Here is a 20,720-nt window from a genome sequence, read left to right as displayed (position 1 = left end):
TGCAGTTTTTCCTCTTTATTTACACAAATAGGTACAATGTCTTATTTACATTTAGCAAAACTTACATTCTTTAGTTTTTGAAAAGGCAGGAAGGCATGCTGGTATAAAGAAGCAAAAGCAAGCCATGGGAATGATTCACTAGTCCTCTGCAGACCGAAAAAAGGACTGTGGGGTCACTTAAATGGAAACAAAGACATGCATTTTGGGTTAAGGGTCAAGGTGGGTAGGGGGTTAGTGCAGAGAGGGGAGTAACGAGTTTGGCCCAGAGTGCATGTCATGAAATGGATCAGTGTTGAACGTCAGCCGTTTTCTGTGTCTGCAGTGAGTCTTGTAGTGTTTCTGTGTCGAGTGTGTATGTCTGGAGTCTGTTCTGAGTCGCTGTGTGTACGATGTGAAGCTCCTCTTCATCCAGATCCTTCAGCAGCAGCAACACCGCTTCAAGAGTGTGTGCCTGAAAATACAGTTAAGAGTTATCAGTTACTACAGATGCATATTAACCGACATGAATCTCTAAGTCCTCTGAGTTTTAGTGCTGTTTAGAGCAAGCAACATTCACTATCATTTAGTTAGAAGCATTTCTCACAGACAGAACACAAATAAAAATTTTTTGAGTGTGTGCTACCTTTGTGATAGACGGTTTGGTTTCTCTGGTTAATGGAGAAGTAAGCGAGGGGAACTTGTCTCTAGGTAGAGGCTTCATCCCCAACTGTTCCCTGATTTTACTACAAAAGCAGGAGAAAAGGGTTATTTTGTTTACAATATTAGAAATGTCTACATTCGCTTGATGGGTTATTTTCAGCGTATGACATGTTCTTCTTTCTGTGAGTGTTAATGTCAATCTGTGGGGGATTACTTGGTCTCCTCCATGTTGTAGTTGAGGGGGTCATTCTCCGTCTCCGCGTCCGCCAGCCCATTGGTGGAAAGCTGGTTTGGGACAGTGGCGGGGGGTGTGGTGACCTCTTCCCCCTCCACAAGAGCTAGTGCAACCTCCTCCTCTGTCACTACTGTACACACACACACACAAACAAACACTGTACTGGGGCGGCTGTGGCTCAGGAGGTAGAGCGGGTCGTTCACTAATCATAAGGTTGGTGGTTCGATCCCCGGCTCCTCCAGTCCGCATGTCGAAGTGTCCTTGGGCAAGATACTGAACCCCAAATTGCTCCCGATGGTTGCGCCAGCACCCTGCGTGGTAGCTTGCCGCCATCGGTGTGTGAATGGGTGAATGTAGGCATTGTAAAGCGCTTTGGATAAAAGCGCTATATAAATGCAGTCCATTCCATTCCATTATGTTATATATGATTCACACATTAATGCTATAAGAGCAACACTGCAGACTCACCTTGGTTGTCCAGCTTCTGTAGGCGGGGCAGGCAGCGGAGAACGGTGAGCCGGTATTGGTTGAAGTCGGTTCCGCAACAGGGGTTCTCAGCCAACCAGAGCACTTTGAGGCGCGTCAGAGGGCGCAGATGAGAGAGCTCAGAGAGAGAGGGAACCATGTTCCTCCTCAGGTAGAGCTCACACAGAGAGAGACAGCCAGCGAGAGGAGAGAGAGACAAGATGCTGTTGACACTGCAGAGAGAGAGAGAGAGAGAGAAGGAAGAACACCATAGGCATGATTTATGAATCACCATGATGCTTCAGTACACTGTAACTGTGGGTGGACATGCTTATGTGTGTGTGTGTGTGTGTGAAAGAGAGAGTGAGAGAGAGAGAGAATAGTGAGAGTGGGAGAGGGGATACATAGACTAACCTCAGTGTCAGCACCTCAATGTTGGGTATTTGAGAGAAGATGGAAATCTGGAGAGAGAGGAAAAGGAAACAGTAAAAATTAAAGTGTATGAATTGTGGATTCGGGGTCTGACAAACTAATATCAAAGGGCTTAGCTACTCACATCAGTCAGGTTGCATCCCCTGCAAAAGTAAAAAATAAAATAAAAGAGAAAACAAGCTGTAATTCTCAGCCTCCATCAACAGCATGTAAACCAAAACCAGAGCAGCTAGTGTTAACATCTTCCCACCTACCAGCAGTTGAGTTTCTTCACGCTGTCCAAGTCGGAGGCCTTAGCCTTAGCTAGAACCAGTTTCCGTGTTAGCTTCATATTATATCACGTGGAGCGTTCGTTGTCTACAGAGAATATTTTCGATGCACGATATCCTTACAAAAGGTTCTTAATAATAGAGGCCGCATTACATTAAGTTAAATGGACAAACATTACACCTCACAAACGCTGCACTCTCAGCAGGGATGTTGACGTCCACTGCACGAGTACGCATGCGTGTATCCACGGAAGCGTCCATAGTTACCTAGTTAACACCTAAAATCTTGTTTATAATTATTGTACACCGACAGATTAATTTCGTAACCCATATGTAACATTCACACATTCATAGTTCTTGTAGTTGACCGTGAAATAATTAGAGCGAAAGTTTCTTTTTGTTGTTTAGAATCATATTTAGGATCAACAGGCTCTAAGCCTCAAAGTCCCACAATGCAGCGCAACGAACTGGGTAAATCGCGCGTGCGCGCTAAGCAATCCCTCTTTGGACCTACGTCTCCACTGATACAATGGTGAGCCCTGAATGTCCCCTTCCTAATCCGTATGAATCTAACAAATTCTTTGCTATAAATTCAATATTCACATATTCTGAGGCTTTGTGGTGTCCTTTTTAATCAGACCTAAGCCTCATTTGTGTTGATTTTGTGATTGGGCCAACAAGAAAAACGATGTTTTCAAGTCCCGTAGAGACAGCAATGGCTGCCCGCAGTGCTCTTAGCTTACCCAGCCCCAATACCAGGCAGGCTAGTTATGTTAGCTTGCTCCCGCCTGGGAAAAACAAGCATTACGTACGAATATAGAGAGGCCGCAGTTGTAAAGCTGACTAGCAATATGCACGAGTCTACTTCATTACTTAATTTTGTGTAACCTCCCCAAACCTGGTGCTGGGTTGTTAGGTTTGCTTAGGCTAGCTGGCTAATTTAGCATGAGGAAGATTAGCACATACCAATGCCGGCAGGAACGTTAGTTCATTCACACTAGTTGATGTCATGACTTGTAGCAGCTTGTTTGCATGTGGCCTGTGTGTTAAATCCTAGCAGTGACACTGGAAAATACGTTCTATCCATTTAGTAGTCTGTTTTGTCAGTGGTAATATTAGCAATGATTTGTGACTGAACAGCTCTGCCTCCAAGGGCCGACATCATGTCAATAGCAATCCCCCAGGATATCAGAAGTGGTTACACATCTTAACTAACAGTACAACTATATTAATGCCCCATATTGTGTGTCTTCATGTTATTCCCAGGCCAAGCGCACCAAGAAGGTGGGGATCGTTGGTAAATACGGCACGCGTTATGGCGCGTCGCTGAGGAAGATGGTGAAGAAGATTGAAATCAGCCAGCATGCAAAGTACACCTGCTCCTTCTGTGGCAAGGTAAGGACAGTCCTGGGAATTGAAAAATGATACTGGATATGTTATGACTAATGTACAGACCGTAGTGGGCAAGGTCAACATATGAACACAACAGCCTTATGAGTCCCTGCAGCAGATGGCCCAGATCTGAATGTATGATAATACACACAAATAGATGATGTGCACATCTTGCCACACACTGACTGATTTCCTAGTGGGGCTGCTATTTATGTACTGTGTATATCTTTACAGACCAAGATGAAGAGGAGGGCTGTGGGTATCTGGCACTGCGGGTCCTGCATGAAGACCGTGGCTGGAGGAGCCTGGACTTACAAGTAGGTTTCCTCTTGCTTGCTGTGATTTTTAACATCTACCTTCCTCTGGCACCACCCGCTCACCCAAACTGGAAGTGGATTCTAGTTGAAGCTTTTGCTGAGGTTATGATTGTATCTAGTATTAAACCTCATGATTGTTTGAATGAGGGCTGCTCTTTCTGGTGTCCCTTAAAGGCCTTGTCTGATGGAAAGCTTATTTCCCAACAGCATAATGCTCCAAAGTGGGAAAAACTTGAATGACAACTGAAGCAAGTCAGAATTTATCTGTTAGTAGATATGCTCGGTCAACGTGAATACTGTTTATTTAATTGTTTCACAATTGGTTTGTAAAACTTGGAGGTTGAGACTGATCATAAGTGGATTCAAGTGGCGTCAACAGAGAACCATATCCTCTAACCTTGACATGACAGAACACGCTAAAGTGCATCTTCAAGCAGAACTGATGTTCTTCCCCTGGCTTTAATTTAATGTTTATGATCAACTTCAAAAGCTGTGGAAGAGGGAACTAATCAAGGCTCTAAATCTATGTGGAAATTACAACTTAAAGGTGACATTGTGGATTAATCGAGGATGTGATCTGCAGCACAAACACTGGGAATACTGTAATCTCCCATTTTAAGTGTTGCTGTTTGACAAACTGAAATCCTGGAATATCACATCCCTGATTTATAGAACGCCAAAGCTTCTACACAAAAATGGTTTTATTTAATTTTAATGCCAGCAGCTATCATTCAGGAAATGATCCACATGAATCACCCAGAGTTTTGTCTAAGGTCTCCCTGCCCTTCTATAAAATGGAGCAACACCTAAAAAATTTTCTCAATGACATTGTACCTTAGTTGCCATGTTCTGTTTGGGAAAGACCTGCTCATATTCTAATGCAAAACTATCAAAGGTCATAGAAATGGTTGGAGTTGTTTCAGGGTGGATTGTCCCATAGACATGAATATAGAGCTGCAACGATTAATTGATTAATCGATTAGTTGTCAACTATTAAATTAATCGCCAACTATTTTGATAATCGATTAATCGGTTTGAGTAATTTTTTAAGAAAAATAAGTCAAAATTCTCTGATTCCAGCTTCTTAAATGTGAATATTTTCTGGTTTCTTTACATTTGAGGACGTCATCTTGGGCTTTGGGAAACACTGATCGACATTTTTCACCATTTTCTGACATTTTATAGACCAAACAACTAATCGATTAATGGAGAAAATAATCAACAGATTAATCGACAATGAAAATAATCATTAGTTGCAGCCCTACATGAATAATAGGCATTCAACGAGCGAGGGTGAGGCAAAGTTGGAGAAAGCGGGGTATTTTGGGCATGGATGTCGGTGTATTAGTAGACTGGCCCTGTGTGTATGAAGTGTCATTAACGCTTTGTTTTTCTTTTACAGCACAACGTCCGCTGTCACAGTCAAGTCTGCCATCAGGAGGCTGAAGGAGCTAAAGGACCAGTAAACCAGTGCAATAGTCGCTGGTGGATTGGGGACTTTTTGTATAGTTTAACCAATCTGGACATTGCATCACCATCTTAAAATAAAAGCAGTCTGGAGCGGAATCCTGTGTTTGTGTCTTTGTTTTATAATGTAGCGCTGAAATCAAAACTTGTGCTGAAACTACAGGAAGCGGTCTCACCAACCCTGCATGAGGGAGAAGACTTCAGAGGAGCCCATTTCATTTCGCCATTTCAATGAAGTGTTAAATCATTTGGTTAAAAATGTCTACTATTAGGATCAGTACAGTTTTCCCAGTGTAGTTTTGACATAGCGGTGCTGTAAGGGAAATGTCTTAAGATGATAAAATATTGCTGTTAGTTTGTGAAATATCTGGTTTGACTCTCCCACAGTTTCAACTTCTCTCCTTGCCTGCATTTTCATGGTAGTAAATATTCACACCTTTAAAAGTGAACAGAATAACCTCATAAATATGCTGTATTTTCCACTGTCCTTAAACTGGACCACCCAGGTTCAAGCCCCTTGTTGGCAAACATCTGCTCTGCTGCAGTGCCCTTGAGCAAGTCACTTAATCCGACCAGATGGAAGGATGCTTTTATGACATTTGATTTACCTGGAAGGGAAGGAGGGGGCACAAGTAAAAGGATATTTCCCTGTGGGGATCAAAGAAATATCACGTTATAAGCAGTCACTTGTCATGATGTACTTTTTACCTAAATCCAGTAGAGGGCGCAGTGTTGCGGTACCTGAGTAGATTCAAGAAACAAACATGGCGGCCTCCAGTGTTTTCAGGTCGGGTCTATTTAACGATAAAGTCGCAATAGTAACGGGTGGAGGCACCGGAATCGGTAAAGCAATCTCGACAGAGCTGCTGGAGCTGGGTGAGTGCTGCAGCGTGTTAAAGCCCGAGTCCTTATTTTGTCAATCCCAGTAGATAATGTGTTGTGAACAGCAGCAGAGCCAAGTGAACTTTAGCCCAGAGACTGACTGATTCAGACTCGGGACTGTTGGATCTCAGTTTGGGACACTTGCGCCCTGTTTCACCCAAAGACTTTTTCATGACTGTATAAATATGGAAAAACTTCCAAATGTCGGTCTGAAAAACTGATCTTTGCCTGTGTAAATTCTGTCCCTTTATTTGATGTACAGTAAAATCCTAGCCGAGGTTTGGTACTTGCAATGAGCCCTAAATATGGAGAGCAAAGATATTTATGTAGCAGCCATATCCACAAAAAGAGTCACAACTACTTCCAGTAATCACATTAATCCTGTCAACCATCTCTTCTGTTGTCCCCAGAAAGTGACAATATAAGCTTTTTGAAGTTTTGGTGGTAAATTTTAGATGCAGAGACTCCCCTTAGTAAGCTGACACCCCTTGGTGACATGTTGAAATGACTGAGTGCTACAGTTCTGTCACAGCTAACCTTCCCCCTGCATGCTGTGTTCAGGCTGCAGTGTGGTGATCTCCAGCAGAAAGGCAGAGAGGTTGGAGGCCGCTGCTCAGGAGCTGAAACAAAAAATCCCTCCCTCCAGCCCCGCATCGGTCACTCCCATACCGTGCAACATCCGCAGCGAGGATGAGGTCGGCCTACACACACACACACACACACACCCTCAGACCCTAAAACTGTCCAAGCGTCCTGTACGAACGTGTGGCTGCGTTGTGTGCGGCAGGTGAAGACGCTCGTGTCCTCAGTGCTGAAGCGGTACGGGCGGATCGACTTCCTGGTGAACAACGGAGGAGGTCAGTTCAGCAGCCCGGCGGAGAACATGACCTCCAAAGGCTGGAAGGCGGTTGTGGACACCAACCTGACTGGGACCTTCCACTGCTGCAAGGAAGGTGAGAGAGAGAGAGTGAGAGTGAGAGTGAGAGTGTTTTGGGTCAGAGTGTGTTCAAAGCTAAGGCGTGAGCGAGTGTTTTCTCCCCACAGTCTACACCGCATGGATGAAAGAACACGGAGGGGTCATCGTCAACATCATCGCCGACATGTGGAAGGGCTTCCCCGGCATGGCGTAAGCGGCAAACACACTCCGCCACCGTCCAATCTCACACACACACACACACACACGCACACTTTCCGTCTCACTGAAACGCCATACCTCCTCTCTCCCTGACCCGGCAGCCACACGGGAGCGGCGAGGGCAGCGGTGGACAACCTGACTAAGAGCCTGGCCATCGAGTGGGCGGCCTCAGGAGTCCGGGTCAACGCCATCGCACCTGTAGGTATAGGTCATGAGGCAGGGGAGAATCAGGTTGGAAGTGGGTTTTTTTTTGTTAATTTCACTCTGTGTTTGTGTGCCTGATGCAGGGCACCATCATTTCCAAGACTGCGATGGAGAACTACAAGGATTTTGGACCAATGCTGTTCAAGATGTCCGTTCCCTTCAGCCCGGCAAAGAGACTGGGAGTGCCGGAGGAGGTGAGTGACCTGATGAATCGCTTCTGCAGGCTTTAATAGAACCTGTGGAAAAGGAGTACTGCCTGATTCCTACCAGGGTTGTGGCCGTTCGTGAACTGAATTGAGAATGCATGGTGAATTCCAGTTGAGTTCCTGGAGTTGGAATTGCACCCAGCTCTAAGGAAACAGAATTGGAATTGAAATGGAATGACAGAAGTGAATTCCATTAAATTCCACTTCTAAGAGAGGTTGTCTTGATTTAAACGTTATAAATCAATCATTATGAATCAAATAAAAGACAGTTCAACAAATCAGATACATTCAGTCATAATGTATTTACATGTTATGTATCAAATACCACCTGAAAGGTACCTTTGACATTTTATGATATTCAATATTGATAATGAATAACAAAAAAAAACAAAAAAACATGTAATTTCACAGAAGTTCATTGAATTCAATTCAACTTCCTGATATTCCAATTCTGTTTCCTGTTGGTTTTTTCAAATTTCAATTCCAATTCCTCAGTTGAATTGGAATGAATGAGTTCAGTCATGAATTGACTCCAACCCTGATTCCTACCTCTGGTCTCCAGTAGCACTATACAGGGTGCTGGCAGCCATGGAAAAGTCATGGATTGATTTATTTTGACTAGACCTAGAGATGTTTTACATGTGATACATATCCAGAAAAATGTTTAAATGTCATAGAAGTTTAATATTTTGTCCAATCAGTCAGATGACACATCCCAAGTCCTAGATGTACCCATCCAACACAAAACATGGGACATTTAAATGATCTATTCAAAAAAAAAATGGAGTTCACTTTGAACACACATGTAGACAAAGATTGGTCTTGTACCTGACACTGTGTAATGGACATTACCATGGTCATGGAAATCATAGACATTAATGCACAAAAAAGATGTAAATACCTGGTTATACAGAGGTATAGATGGAGATCACATGCTGTGTGTCTGTTGCTTTGTTGCAGTGTCACTGCAGTATCTTTCTCTCTCCTTCTTCACTTGTGTTTGTGTATTCAGATTTCTCCGGCAGTGTGTTTCCTGCTCTCTCCTGCTGCCTCGTACATCTCTGGAGCCACGCTGAGGGTCGACGCAGGACAGAGTCTGTACCACTCCATGTGGGAGATACCGAGTATGTACAGCCTGTTAACACATGCACCCACTCTTTCATCTTTGTATGATATACTAAGTTCTTGTGTGTGTGTGTCTCTCCAGACCACAGTGCATGGCCAGAGGCTCCAGAGGGGGAGAACCTGGACACGCTGAGGGACCTGCTCAACCCTAAAAGCAAACTCTAACACACTTTAAACGACAGAGACCAAGACCAATGCACACACACACTCGGAAAACAAGCATCATGGACACTGGGCTGTTCTGCAGACACCAGTAACTGATTGACTATGTAATCTATGTATCATGTAGATAATTGTATATAATTCACAATTTATCAATGTGTGTGTGTGTGTGTGTGTGTGTGTGTGTGTGTGTGTATGTGTGATTAGGTTTTCTGGATATTGATTTATAATGTGCTTAACTAATGCTTCAAATTGTATCATTTGTGAATATCATCTGTGCCACAAACTGAATGTCTGGAGAACAGAGGTGCCTAGGCAGCCCTACCTGCCTTAAACCTACTTTCTTAATAAATGATGATGAAACAGCTACTGTCTGAAAATGTATCTTAATACTCAACTATAATAACACCTCGTGAATGGATATTCGTAGTTGCAAAACTGCATGGAAATGCTATATTACTGTCCATACAGATATAACACTGTTATATCTCTGTGTTGCTGTCGTTCAAACTTTACGGGTATGTCATCACAAGCGACCGAACTCCCATTTACAGCTGACGTACAGTGATATTTTGTCCTGAATGCTTGCCGTAGTTTTGCCGTAGAGCACTGCTGGTTGTCGCAATCTAACTACAGAGGTCACAACAAAACATTCAGGTACAGTCACTTATTTTCTCTTTATAAAATCTTGAATGTCTGCCTTGGCGCGTCCCTTGTTGGTTTACCCCAGTGTTTCACATTACTGTATCTTTGCAACTATTATTTGTGAGTTAATAATACATCTAAACTTAGTTGCTGAAATATTAGAAAGCTAACAATGCTAGTTTTGCTACCCGTCTAGCCTACACGACTGTCAGAAGGTACAGGTTTGGTAGGATAAATTATTGACCCAGCTTGTCACTGACATTCCTAATTTGAATAAAAGCAAGGAACGTCGGTATACACCGCTGCTGTTTGGTGCCTCCCAGCGCCCAAAGAGCTACCTGGCCGTGCCAACAATTGTCAAATATTGTCAAGTATATTGGTAATTTAACGACCACTAACGAGTACGAGTTTAATGTCAAACTAGTATTAGGAGCCAGTGTAATGTGGAAACCCGTATATACTGTTGTAGAGAAAAGCTCTGCATATTTCTTTGTGGCTGCTTTTTAGTATGGGGGGTGACCACGGCCACAGCAAGCTGTCCATGCCGGACTGGCGGCAGTGGAAGGTACAGGGAACACCGCTGGAGTTCACACAGCAGAGGCTGGCAGCCAGGGGCCTCAAGGATCCGTGGGCACGGTCAGTATTTATCGGACCTGAGGTCTGTCTTTCATATTACTTTGCTTGTGACTGATTCCTGACATCTGCTCTCTCCTGTCCCTGTCTCTCCCTGCAGTAACGAGGCGTGGAGGTACTCCGGCGGCTTCGCTCGTGCTGTGACTCTGTCAGATGTGTTGCTGAAAGGGTTCAAGTGGGGCTTCGCTGCCTTTACTGTCGCCCTGGCTGTTGAGTATGCCCTGTTCCCACCGAAGAAGGGTGGCCACTAGTGTCAGATGTTGTCCCCCGCACCCAGACCACACCACAATGGATTATAATTAAACTCTGTATTTTCTGTTTATTAAATGTATTTCTTTGACTTTCTTTGATTGGTTATGGCTTCTGACTTCTTATTCTTGCTGCCCTATCACCAAGCTATTGTGCCTGTGTGCCTCTAAGTACATTATTCACTTTGCAATTTTGCTATTTTTTTTTAATTTTCCTTCACAAACAATATGTTAGGATTTTTACAGATGCATTTTTTGTAATCAGTGGTTCTTCTTGTCTTCAGATCAGTCCTGCTTCCTCTTCTTGCTCAGCTTCCAAAGGCACAGTTTCATGCATTTCACTGTTACTATGACAACAACCAGCACCACAGTAGCCAGTAGTGCTATTACATCCAGGCTGTGGTACTGGAGCCAGTTGAGGTCTTGAGCAGCAGGTCTGAGATGTCTTGCCCCTTTGTGCCGCATCACAAATTCTGTCCAGTACACAGAGAGGTCGAGGGGGTCGAAGGGCCGATCTTTATGGAGGGCTGAAAGCTTCTGCACACTCTCTTTATACCTACACACACAGAGAGATAGAGAAGTGTGGATGGATATGACACTGAAGTCATTTGTCTTTGAGTAGTTGACATGAAAAGCAAATTCTGAAGCTTATTTTTGGTTATTGTCACATTACAAGCTTTCCATGAGCTTCACCTAATTATTTTTAAGCTGATTTAAACCATAACCTTAACAGTCAAGGCCAAAGAAGATCAATGACCTTCTGACTCCTCACCTGGTGTTACTGATGACCTCATTCAGTCCCTGAAGGAGGGTTTCTGCAGTGATGGTGGAAAAGGCCAGGACTACACCGGCTCCCCTGCTTGCAATCCGCTGAGCGTTGTCGTGTTGGTCCGCACTAATTGGCAACATCACCATGGGAACAGCATGACACAACCCCTCAAAGAGGCCATGTGAGCCGGCATGAGTGATGAAAGCCCGAACTCCCTGATGTGCTAACACACACACACATACACACAAAGTGAGTTAGAGATGCTGCCCATGAACAGCCCATTCATGGAAGATAACTAATGTTAAAGCTGGGGTAGGTAATTTTTTTAGAACAATTTATGTAATATTTGATGAAATTCTGTTTACATCCGGACAGCTAATAATAAATCAAATGCTCTGAGAAAACATCTGGTCTCTGTGACTGTCCCAGGCCATGTAATCAGCCACTCCAAAATCTCAGGGTGCCTGGATCTTAACCAATCAGGACAGCTCTCTGCAAAGAGGCATCCTGCCCCTGCCTGTCAATTACAAGCGCACATAGCTCAGTCTAGTCCTGACCACCATGCAAATTGCAGAGGGAAAACAAATATATCCACAGAAGAGATTACATGAAATAACCATAATCCAAACTGAATACTGGGACTGGAATACGTTATGTCAAAGTAAACCGATCAACATCTCCTGTCTTACTCAAATCCACAGGCGCTCTCCAGGGAACAGTGATCTCTCTTGTCCTGTTCTCAATCTAAATCTGCTCTGGTTGACACCTCCAACAGTGCAGCCCACTTTGAGGAGGAGGCAGAGAGGCTGCACCACTGGTGTGAGGAGCACTTTCTCCAACTGAACACAAGGAAGACAAAGGAGCTCCTCATTGATTTCAGGAGGAAGGTGGACCTCTCCCACAGCTGATGCTCAAAAGAGAGCTTGTGGAGAGAGTAAGCAGCTTGAAATACCTCGGAACAATCTTTGATAGTGAACTAACCTTCAATGAAAAAACACAGCAGATTGTGAAGAAGTGCCAGCACAGGTCCTACCTCCTTTGGAGACTCAGGCACTATTACACCTGCCACATAGAGGGCCTCCTAACCTTTCCATTCCTGGCCTGGTATGGGGGACTCTCTGTGATCAACAAGAGCAAGCTGCGGAGGGTGACCTCTCTGGGGACCAATCTTTGTGAGCAGCAGAGCTCGGTCTCAAAGGACCGTACGAGTGGCAAGCAGTCAAGAAAGCATACAATATTGTGAGTGACGCAACACACAACCTCAACAGCTGCTTTCAGATCCTGCCTCCACCCCTAGGTACAAAACTAACAGAGCCAGTGCCAGCTTCATTCCCTCTGCCATTCACTCTCTGTCCCCGGAAGGCCCAAAAAAGGACTTTGAACTGAACAATGTGTGCCCTTGCCCTTAAACTTGTTGTGTAAGGAAGCCAGTTATTTTCCCCACTGCAAGACCTTACTAAGGAAGGAGCCACAATCAGGTCAGTCAGTCAACCGGTATTAGGTGGCCAAGGCTGTGCAACTGCGGTAGCTAATCTATGTGGGACCAAAAAAATATTTTTTTGCTGCCGAATATTTCAGTAACAACTAGACTGAGCTAGCAGAGCTGTGTTTTGCATAAAGTTTTGGAATTTATCAAGTTTGGCCAGTGCTAAGGAGACGGCGCTCTCCAGTGTAGAGTGAATGTTGCTTCACCAAAGTTTGTATCACAATGTGTGTTTGTAACCGCAACGGCCAATCTAGGTAGCAAGCTGTGGTTTGCGTAAAATATTTGGAATTTATGAAGTATGTCCTTCTCATGCACGCACCTGAGCCTCGTCTTGAGGCAGGTGTTACAGGAGGGAGGGAGCAGAGAGGGAAGGGAATTTTTTCTGTTGTGTACTTTCAAATCCTTGCTCATTTCTCCAAAGTTGCCTACCCCAGCTTTAAGGGAATTTGATTCATGATAAGTCAGTTTGAGTTCTGGTACCTAACATGTCAACTGTGGTACAATTGGTTTGTGTTGCAGTGGATTTACCTAGTAGGTCGTTCTGTGGCACCCATTCCATCATCTTCACATTTTCCGGGATATTGTCAGGAACTGGCCCAGCGTATCTCCATATAACCTGTAATAGGAAGCTAATTGTTTGTCTTCATGCTCATCAATGTCTGACACATTGTTATAGCCAGCAGGGCCCTGCCAGACAAGCCAACAGGGCCAGTCAGACTTAGCTTAGCCTAAGCAGAAACAATGTGGATATGCAGACTGCTGAGTTGGTCGGGTATCAGCTCTCTGCTTGGGCAAGTGTAGGATGTAACTTTTATAGGGTGTGACTTGGTAGAGTTTAGATGTAGTGTGTAACTTGATGTTCTGAATAGAAAGGGATATTGATGGTAGTGTGTATTGTAAAGTAGTGTTGTTGATAACTAGGTGCAGGTGACAGGGACAGTAGTGTAGTGGACTTGGGTCTGCTGAGTCTAGGCAAAGAGGGGATTGTTTCTGGGATGCTGGAATACACTGTTGCGACTTCTTGAGATGTTGTGGGCCTAATTCAATGGAACATTGGTGAAGGAGGGTGCCCACTTGATAATCCTTGATAATGATTTGCCTTTACTTACTCACCCTGAAGCTAGAGTAGGTAGCTGGTGAATGTTGCTGCCTGCTGTAGATATGACGGTGTAGCCTGATGTTTTCTATGGTACTCACTGGTATGGGAGTATATCATTCTGTTAGACTCTGAATTGGGCCTCCATAGGAATGCTCACCTTGGATATTATGGCACAAGGGATATCATATCCTGTGTATTTATAAATGCTTCCTGAACCTGTGACATGGTGTGTTTAGACAAGTGCTCCTACCTTCTGTGGAATCTGTCTGAAGGCTTCTAGGAATACAATGGTTATTTCTTCTGGCAGAGCTGACACCACAGAACCCAGGGTGAACACCACAAAGCCATGCTGTCCTGACGCCCAGGACTCCAGATCCTACAAACACACACATACACTAAGTAGGGGGTGGCATCTGCCTCATTCTCTCTCTCTATCTCTTCCTCTATATAGCTATCTCCAAATTGAAAGCAGAGAAAAAAAGGTGAGGAGGAAAAATAAGAAAATCCAAGATGTTTTTGTCTTAAATGTAATCTAAGCGAAAAACACACAGGCACACAGGCCTTACCTCAGGTAGAGCGTTTCTCAGGTTGCAGTTGATGCCGCCCACCATCACCACATTAGGCATGAGGGGTCGTGGGAACTCTAGTGTGAAGTCACTCCTGTGTAAACAGAGTACTCCACTATGTATGTGTGTATGAGTGTTTTTGAGAGAGAAAGATTCAAATCTTTGTTATGTATATCATCAAAATATTATAACCTCTGTACATGTTACCTCAGCAACCAGATAGCAGAGTCTGACAGCACCTCAGCTATGCCCACATCCTCTCCCAGGAACTGAGAGGCTATTTGATCAAAGTGCCAAAACAGCAGTCGACATTGCAGTGGCTCCACTAAACTCATCTGTAGATCAGTACCATCACAGGACAATAAACTACATAAATGATTGTTGACAAACATGAACGAGAGTTACATTCTCATTGTGTCAGCTGAATATTAATGTTGAAACTGAAGTCATCAATTTGACACATACAGTAGGGGAAAGCGGGGTAAGATGAGCCAGTGGGTAAGTGAAGTCACCTAGCAGTGATAAACACTATGTGTCATGTGACCAGGCATTTAGGAAGAGACTTCAATTGCAACATGGCTGCGATGGAACCAGCTACATGGCAAGTAAGCAAGTAAAGCTTTTGGAGCTAGAACAGTAAAAGCAGTTGCCCTTTGATTTAAAGATGGAGCGAGGAAAGGACAAAAGGCCTGTATTCTGAATCTCACAGGAAGCCAATGCAGGGAGGCAGTGATGTGGGACCTATGGCTAGTTTTATTTACAGTCTGACAGCCGCATTCTGTACCAAGTGTAGGCGAGTCAGAGCAAAGTGATCAGGGCCAATCATCAGGACGTCAGTTTTGTCAGGGTTAAGATGAACAAAATGAATCCAGTCCTTAATGGCAGCAAGACAATCGTGAAGGATGGCCAGATTATTCAGGTTGTTAGGTTTGGCATAAAAATACAGCTGCATGTCGTCTGCATAGCAACGATAAGATATGCCATGGAAGCGGTTGAACAGATGACCCAGAGGAAGCATGTATAAGGAGAATAGGATGGGGCCAAGGATCGACCCCTGAGGGACTCCACATAGAAGAGGAGCGGAGGAGGACACAAAATTGATGAGATGAACATTAAAATATCTGTTGGACAAGTAAGAGGAAAACCATGTAAGAGCAGTACCAGAAATACCAACCCAATTGCAAAGCCTATCAATTAAAATGCCATGATCAATGGTGTCAAAGGCAGCAGTTAAGTCAAGCAACACTAGAATGGAATATTCACCGGCCAAAACCACGGGTGAATTTTGAAGCCAATAAGGAAGTGGCTGAAAGCTGCAATTCCTCTAATGTCCGCTAGATGGTCAGGTCGCTGATTCTGGACCAATAACAGGAGGTGCTGTGGCACTGTGAGAAACCTCCGGCTTCGCTCTGGCTGCTCTGGCTGGTAAACCCCAACTTTTGGCTTCAAAACGGCCCTTCAGAAACCTATGGGTGACGTCACACTCAGTACGTCCATCTTTTTTTACAGTCTATGGTTTGGTTGCATAAGAATATCGTTGGTCACTCTTAGCAGTGTAATCTCAGTGCTGTGTTTATGGCAAAAGCCAGATTGGAATTTATTGAATATGTTGTGACCTTCAACCAATGCAAGGGGTTGCTCAGCAACAACTTTTTCAAAAATTTTGGACAGAAACGGTAATTTAGATATGGGCCTATAATTGTCTAACTGAGTTGGGTCATGGGTGGGGTTTTTGAGAAGTGGTTGGACTGTTGCTGTCTTAAAATAATCAGGTAAACATCCAGATGTGAGAGATTGGTTGATAATGGACAGAAGCCTGGGGCCTATGACTGGCAGGACCTCATTACGAAAGAGAAGACATGGAATATTGAGTTGTTGGGGAATATTGGAATGGATGATTTGGTTTGCAGCAATGTCCATTTTTTTATTGGGCTTTGAATCTTTTATTTTCAAAACTTTTCAAGTAATGTTACTTGTAAGTAATACCACATTTAACTCAGGCTTGTACTTTGGTTTGCAATATGACATGCAAGAACATTCTACTGCTGTTCTAGTTCACTATTAATGTTATGTGAAACCAAATAATAAAGAACCAAAAATGTGTTTTAATAAAGATGGCAACATTGTCTTCAATCTCATTTGACATAGAAATTGTTTATTTGTATTTTATCCAGACATGAATATGTATTTTATCCAACATGAATAATTCTGTGGCTCAGTTTGCCTCCAAGCTGCTCAATTTACCCACTTGCTAGGATCAGTTTACCCCCTGGGGTACCTGGGGTGAATAGAGCCAAGGGACCGCTTTTTTTTTTTTTTTTAAGTTGTAGTTTCATTCTTCTTTCATTTAGCTGCATTCTTACCAGTTAATTTGAAAGTCAACATTTTGAAATATGGGTGAAAGCATTTGTTTTAGTTCTGTCTCATTTTTCCTTGCCAAGATAACATTTTGAGTAAACCTGGTGCATCTTACCCCACTCTCCCCTATACTTACACATTTTAGTTGGCAAAATGCACTACATGACCAGGGTTTTTCATATGAAGTAGGCAGACAGGCGTTAAGGGATTCTGTTAATGTTAAATGGACGATTTGGCAAAATGAGTGACCTAAGTGAGTTTGAGGCGGTATGTCGGTGCAAGGTGTTCCAGTATATGTGTGTATGTGCATATTTGCTCACCAAAGTGTTGATGACTCTCTCCTTGAAGTTCATTTTATCTGTGAATCCAGTGAATAAGCGAGGGACATATGAGGGAGGGGAGGGGCAGGCTGCAGACTTCATGTCCAAGGAACATGGCAATCCTCTCAGCAAATTAATGGTGGGAAGACCTGAAAGTCATTTAGAGATGATGAGTGACAAAATGCACATAAACACAGATGAACCAACTGTGGCGTGAACTAGCATGGCAGCACTCACCTAACTTCCTAGCTATCAGTGAGCCTGTGGGCACCAAAGGGTCTGTCAAGACAGCATCAAAGCCCTGCAGAGTGAGAGGAGAAGAAAGGATGAAAAGGAACAGAAGAAAAACAAGTGATAGGGGCAAATCTTCAACAGTGTCTCAACAATAATAAAGACAACACCGGCTTTCACCCTGGCTTCTCTTGCTTACACATGGCTCAACACTCATGGCACAAACGGAGGAGGGGAGGCATGTTGGATAAAGAGGCAGGTAGGCTTTTTGCAAAAACATAGTATAGGAGGTATATTACGTGTATATACAGTATATGTAGTATGTATATGACATGTACTGTATATGATGCTATGCAAAGCCCTTTGACACATGCGTGTGATAAAGGGCTATATAAATAAACAATACTAAAAACACACAGGAATATACATTTCTCTCTCTCTGACTCATGTTTTTCATCACAACTTCACAATGTTAATGATGACTTACTTATCTGCAGCTAACACATCTTCGTCCTAGAAAGTTACAATACTACAAACAGTTCTTTCTGTATGTAAATGGCTCCGCACACATACACTCACCTGCTGTGATAGATGTGAGATGAGGCTGGCGTTGAACAGTAGGCTTTCAGCAGTGATATGGATGAAGTTTGTGAAATTCTGGACTTTTGAAAGTCGAATGCTTATCTTCTCCATGAAAGATTGTCCAGGTTTGGGTATTACTTCCTTGTGCATGGCCACAACAGAATCAATCTCTGCCTTCCCATACGGGACAGGATAGGTCAAAGTGTTGTAGTGTTTACCAGGGCCCATCCGCATGCTGATCTCAGGGATCAGCACGGTGACCTGGTGTCCACGACGACCCATTTCTTGGGCAATGGCCTTTATACCCACCCAGTGACTCCCATCCATAGGTACCACCAGCAAATGACCAGAGAAAACAGTGGAACCGCTTTCACTTGCAGGAAGGCTGCCAGTGACATCGGCCTTTTCCTCTGCCCTCTTCACCTTCGTCTCTGGTCCGGTGTTTTCTGCAGCAGACCGACTCGCCTCATCTGTAGCCCCATTCAACTCCACAGCTATGTTCAGCAAGAGGCACACAAGCACTACTGCTTTCCACATTTCTTTCTCTTTCTGTGTCTCTTCCTTTGTATCTCAAAGAATCAAATGCAGAGAAAAAAAAAAGGTTAAGTGAGGAAGTACAGACGAACAACATGTGAAAAGTGTCTGAGTTTTTGTTGGTTCTTCTCCTCCTGTACCCTTCTTCGGTAGTTGGAAATCCTCTGTGAATTAGTGGTGTGTGAGTATGTGTGTGTGTTCAAAGTCCCTCCCTTAGAAAAAAGTGTGACACTAGCAGCCGTCCAAGCTCCCCAAATTGGTGGGGTGATGATGCAATCAAAGAGAGAGACAGAGTTTATGAGGGGACAAAGTTGTTTTTGGACTTTCAGAGATTTATTTACTGGACTATTTTATTGCTTTCCATAATACACTAAGCACAACGGCACAGCTGATCACTACTGCGACCAATCACTGAAGAAGCAAGAAAAAATAAGATTTTCATCCTCGCCTAGTATATAATTCTAAATTTCAAGGCAATATCACCATTATAACCAAGATCCCATGGATAATGATGCAACTGAATGTCTTCTCCTAGTCTTTGACTACAACTGTAACTGTAAATTTGATGAAAATACACTAAAATACAACATTTATGATACAATTTATAAAGATATACTCAGGCAGTCTCCATGTTTTGGCCATGTTTACTGTTTACATGTTGACTGTTTACTGGGAGTGTTACTTCAAACACTATTTATTTCCATATAGTCATGTTACAAATAACATACATCTCCCACATTGAAATAGTAATAAACACAATGAATATTAATCAATATTCATATACAGTATGACTGAAGAGCTCCATGCTATACAGGCAGATTAATGGAGAATGCAAGGGTCCGCAGTGCTTTATAAGGTATCCTCAGTTTCGTCTGAGTCAGAGGAACAGAATAGTATAAGGCTCATTAGTGTCAGTAGCCTACTTCGATACAGCCACCAGATGGGGACGACGTTTCCAGCGATACCAAGCTGGATCCGTCGGGCTTAACAGGTTTTAAATAACCTAATTTTGATTCACGTTGCTTAAATAGGCAACCCCAAGGTAATAAAGTTACCTACCTGTAAAGTTTGTACGGTAGCAGAAGATGTTATGAAGTGTTTATACCGTTACTAACATAGCTAGTTAGACTACTAACTAGACCACACTCGTTAGATATAAAAACATACCGCATTCGCGATTTGACCTGCGTATCTATGGTTACCAACAGAGGCGAGTTTGAAGCAAATTGTGGAATGTTAAGTTTCACTTTTGTTTTCACACCGGCAGATTCTGTGGATTGAATACGATGCTGCTGGTGTGCTGCCTGTGCATCTCGAAATGACAGATGACGTAAATGACATCAGGTGCATTAGTGATAGATTTAGATCTGTTTCTATACGTTGACCAACCTTTGATATTGATGTTTCAGCACAAGCCAAGGTATGGCAGTGTGACATCACCAAATGCCTCAACTACCCAGAGGGTAGGCTATGAGAAACATAAACTTAATTTCCAGCTCGCCATGCTAGTAGGCCACCACTTTTAGCCGATATAATGCTATCCATATACCCCAAAACAACAAGGTGTAGGCTGTAGGTAATAAAATACTTCCACATGACCTCTCTCTCTCTCTCTCTCTCTCTCTCTCTCTCTCTCTCTCTCTCTCTCTCTCTCTCTCTCTCTCTCTCTCTCTCTCATACCGTATTAAAACACAAAACACAATTCAGCACCTTGGACAGCAAAGGCCTAATTATACCAGTTATAGAAAACAGCAAAAAAAAAGAAAAAGAAAAAAAGTCAGATATAGCATATGAGCACATTTATTGCCATTTTAAAACAATCAAGCATACGCTGAACAAGTTTTTACAAAATTGCCTCCATGCCTCATTTCAATACACAGGTGCGATAACAAAACGGCCCCGTCAATCCCTTGCAATGAATTTATAATTGACAAAGTATCTGTTGAGACTGAGTGCAATAATCGTGACGTCCATTGTGCATACATAGCCTATCACAGGCTGACACACTATACGCAATATTCACAGCCTATTAAGTGCTTTCCTACATTCTCTCTGCTATTGTAGCACCCACCTACTGCCATCACACACCTACCCCCCCCCCCCCCCCCCCCCCCCCCCACACACACACACACACACACACACACTCTGCCCGCTTTAAACGGCGACAGCACCTATCATTAATGAAAAAACGGCTTTGGCTGAGCGCCCTATTACCATAATAAGCAACAATGAATCATACAATGTTCAGTGATCTTGATGGCCTAGTTTATGGTGCAGTGGCTTGGTTTAGTTTAGGAGGGGAATGCCTCGGCCCCATCT

General features: G+C 43.4%; 5 protein-coding genes across 5 annotated transcripts; 3 read left to right on the top strand and 2 right to left on the bottom strand.

The window, feature by feature from the left end:
* Position 1: 1 nt before the first annotated feature.
* On the bottom strand, positions 2 to 2,251 carry cfap410 (cilia and flagella associated protein 410). The gene is made up of 7 exons (XM_071542956.1): positions 2,026 to 2,251; positions 1,896 to 1,914; positions 1,754 to 1,800; positions 1,343 to 1,572; positions 854 to 1,004; positions 623 to 722; positions 2 to 451 (listed from the first exon to the last, which is right to left on the bottom strand). Exons 1-7 carry the CDS (start codon positions 2,100 to 2,102, stop codon positions 287 to 289), a joined length of 789 nt encoding a protein of 262 aa, XP_071399057.1. The 5' UTR covers positions 2,103 to 2,251; the 3' UTR covers positions 2 to 286.
* Positions 2,252 to 2,538: 287 nt separating this feature from the next.
* rpl37a (ribosomal protein L37a) lies at positions 2,539 to 5,315 on the top strand. Its single transcript, XM_071543011.1, has 4 exons — positions 2,539 to 2,572; positions 3,307 to 3,435; positions 3,667 to 3,749; positions 5,152 to 5,315. Exons 1-4 carry the CDS (start codon positions 2,570 to 2,572, stop codon positions 5,213 to 5,215), a joined length of 279 nt encoding a protein of 92 aa, XP_071399112.1. The 5' UTR covers positions 2,539 to 2,569; the 3' UTR covers positions 5,216 to 5,315.
* A 652-nt stretch (positions 5,316 to 5,967) lies between these two features.
* Positions 5,968 to 9,280, top strand: pecr (peroxisomal trans-2-enoyl-CoA reductase). The gene is made up of 8 exons (XM_071543022.1): positions 5,968 to 6,092; positions 6,660 to 6,793; positions 6,886 to 7,051; positions 7,143 to 7,224; positions 7,335 to 7,431; positions 7,521 to 7,631; positions 8,656 to 8,767; positions 8,851 to 9,280. The coding sequence occupies exons 1-8, from the start codon at positions 5,981 to 5,983 to the stop codon at positions 8,931 to 8,933; spliced, it is 897 nt and encodes a 298-aa protein (XP_071399123.1). The 5' UTR covers positions 5,968 to 5,980; the 3' UTR covers positions 8,934 to 9,280.
* A 245-nt stretch (positions 9,281 to 9,525) lies between these two features.
* ndufb3 (NADH:ubiquinone oxidoreductase subunit B3) lies at positions 9,526 to 10,553 on the top strand. Its single transcript, XM_071542922.1, has 3 exons — positions 9,526 to 9,587; positions 10,083 to 10,211; positions 10,309 to 10,553. Exons 2-3 carry the CDS (start codon positions 10,084 to 10,086, stop codon positions 10,457 to 10,459), a joined length of 279 nt encoding a protein of 92 aa, XP_071399023.1. The 5' UTR covers positions 9,526 to 9,587; position 10,083; the 3' UTR covers positions 10,460 to 10,553.
* A 121-nt stretch (positions 10,554 to 10,674) lies between these two features.
* Positions 10,675 to 18,404, bottom strand: LOC139664180 (UDP-glucuronosyltransferase-like). The gene is made up of 9 exons (XM_071542921.1): positions 17,865 to 18,404; positions 17,292 to 17,355; positions 17,055 to 17,203; positions 14,584 to 14,711; positions 14,377 to 14,470; positions 14,061 to 14,186; positions 13,240 to 13,327; positions 11,229 to 11,448; positions 10,675 to 11,012 (listed from the first exon to the last, which is right to left on the bottom strand). Exons 1-9 carry the CDS (start codon positions 18,402 to 18,404, stop codon positions 10,742 to 10,744), a joined length of 1,680 nt encoding a protein of 559 aa, XP_071399022.1. The 3' UTR covers positions 10,675 to 10,741.
* Positions 18,405 to 20,720: the final 2,316 nt, after the last annotated feature.

Source organism: Centroberyx affinis, unplaced genomic scaffold (genome assembly GCF_046629955.1).
Source record: "Centroberyx affinis isolate AG114_WGS23_722 - 3 ecotype Tasmania unplaced genomic scaffold, CSIRO-AGI_Caff_v1 ptg004204l_1, whole genome shotgun sequence".
NCBI lineage: Eukaryota > Metazoa > Chordata > Actinopteri > Beryciformes > Berycidae > Centroberyx > Centroberyx affinis.
The sequence above is the reverse complement of the archived record's forward strand: the minus strand, read 5'-3'. Positions and strand labels throughout refer to the sequence as shown.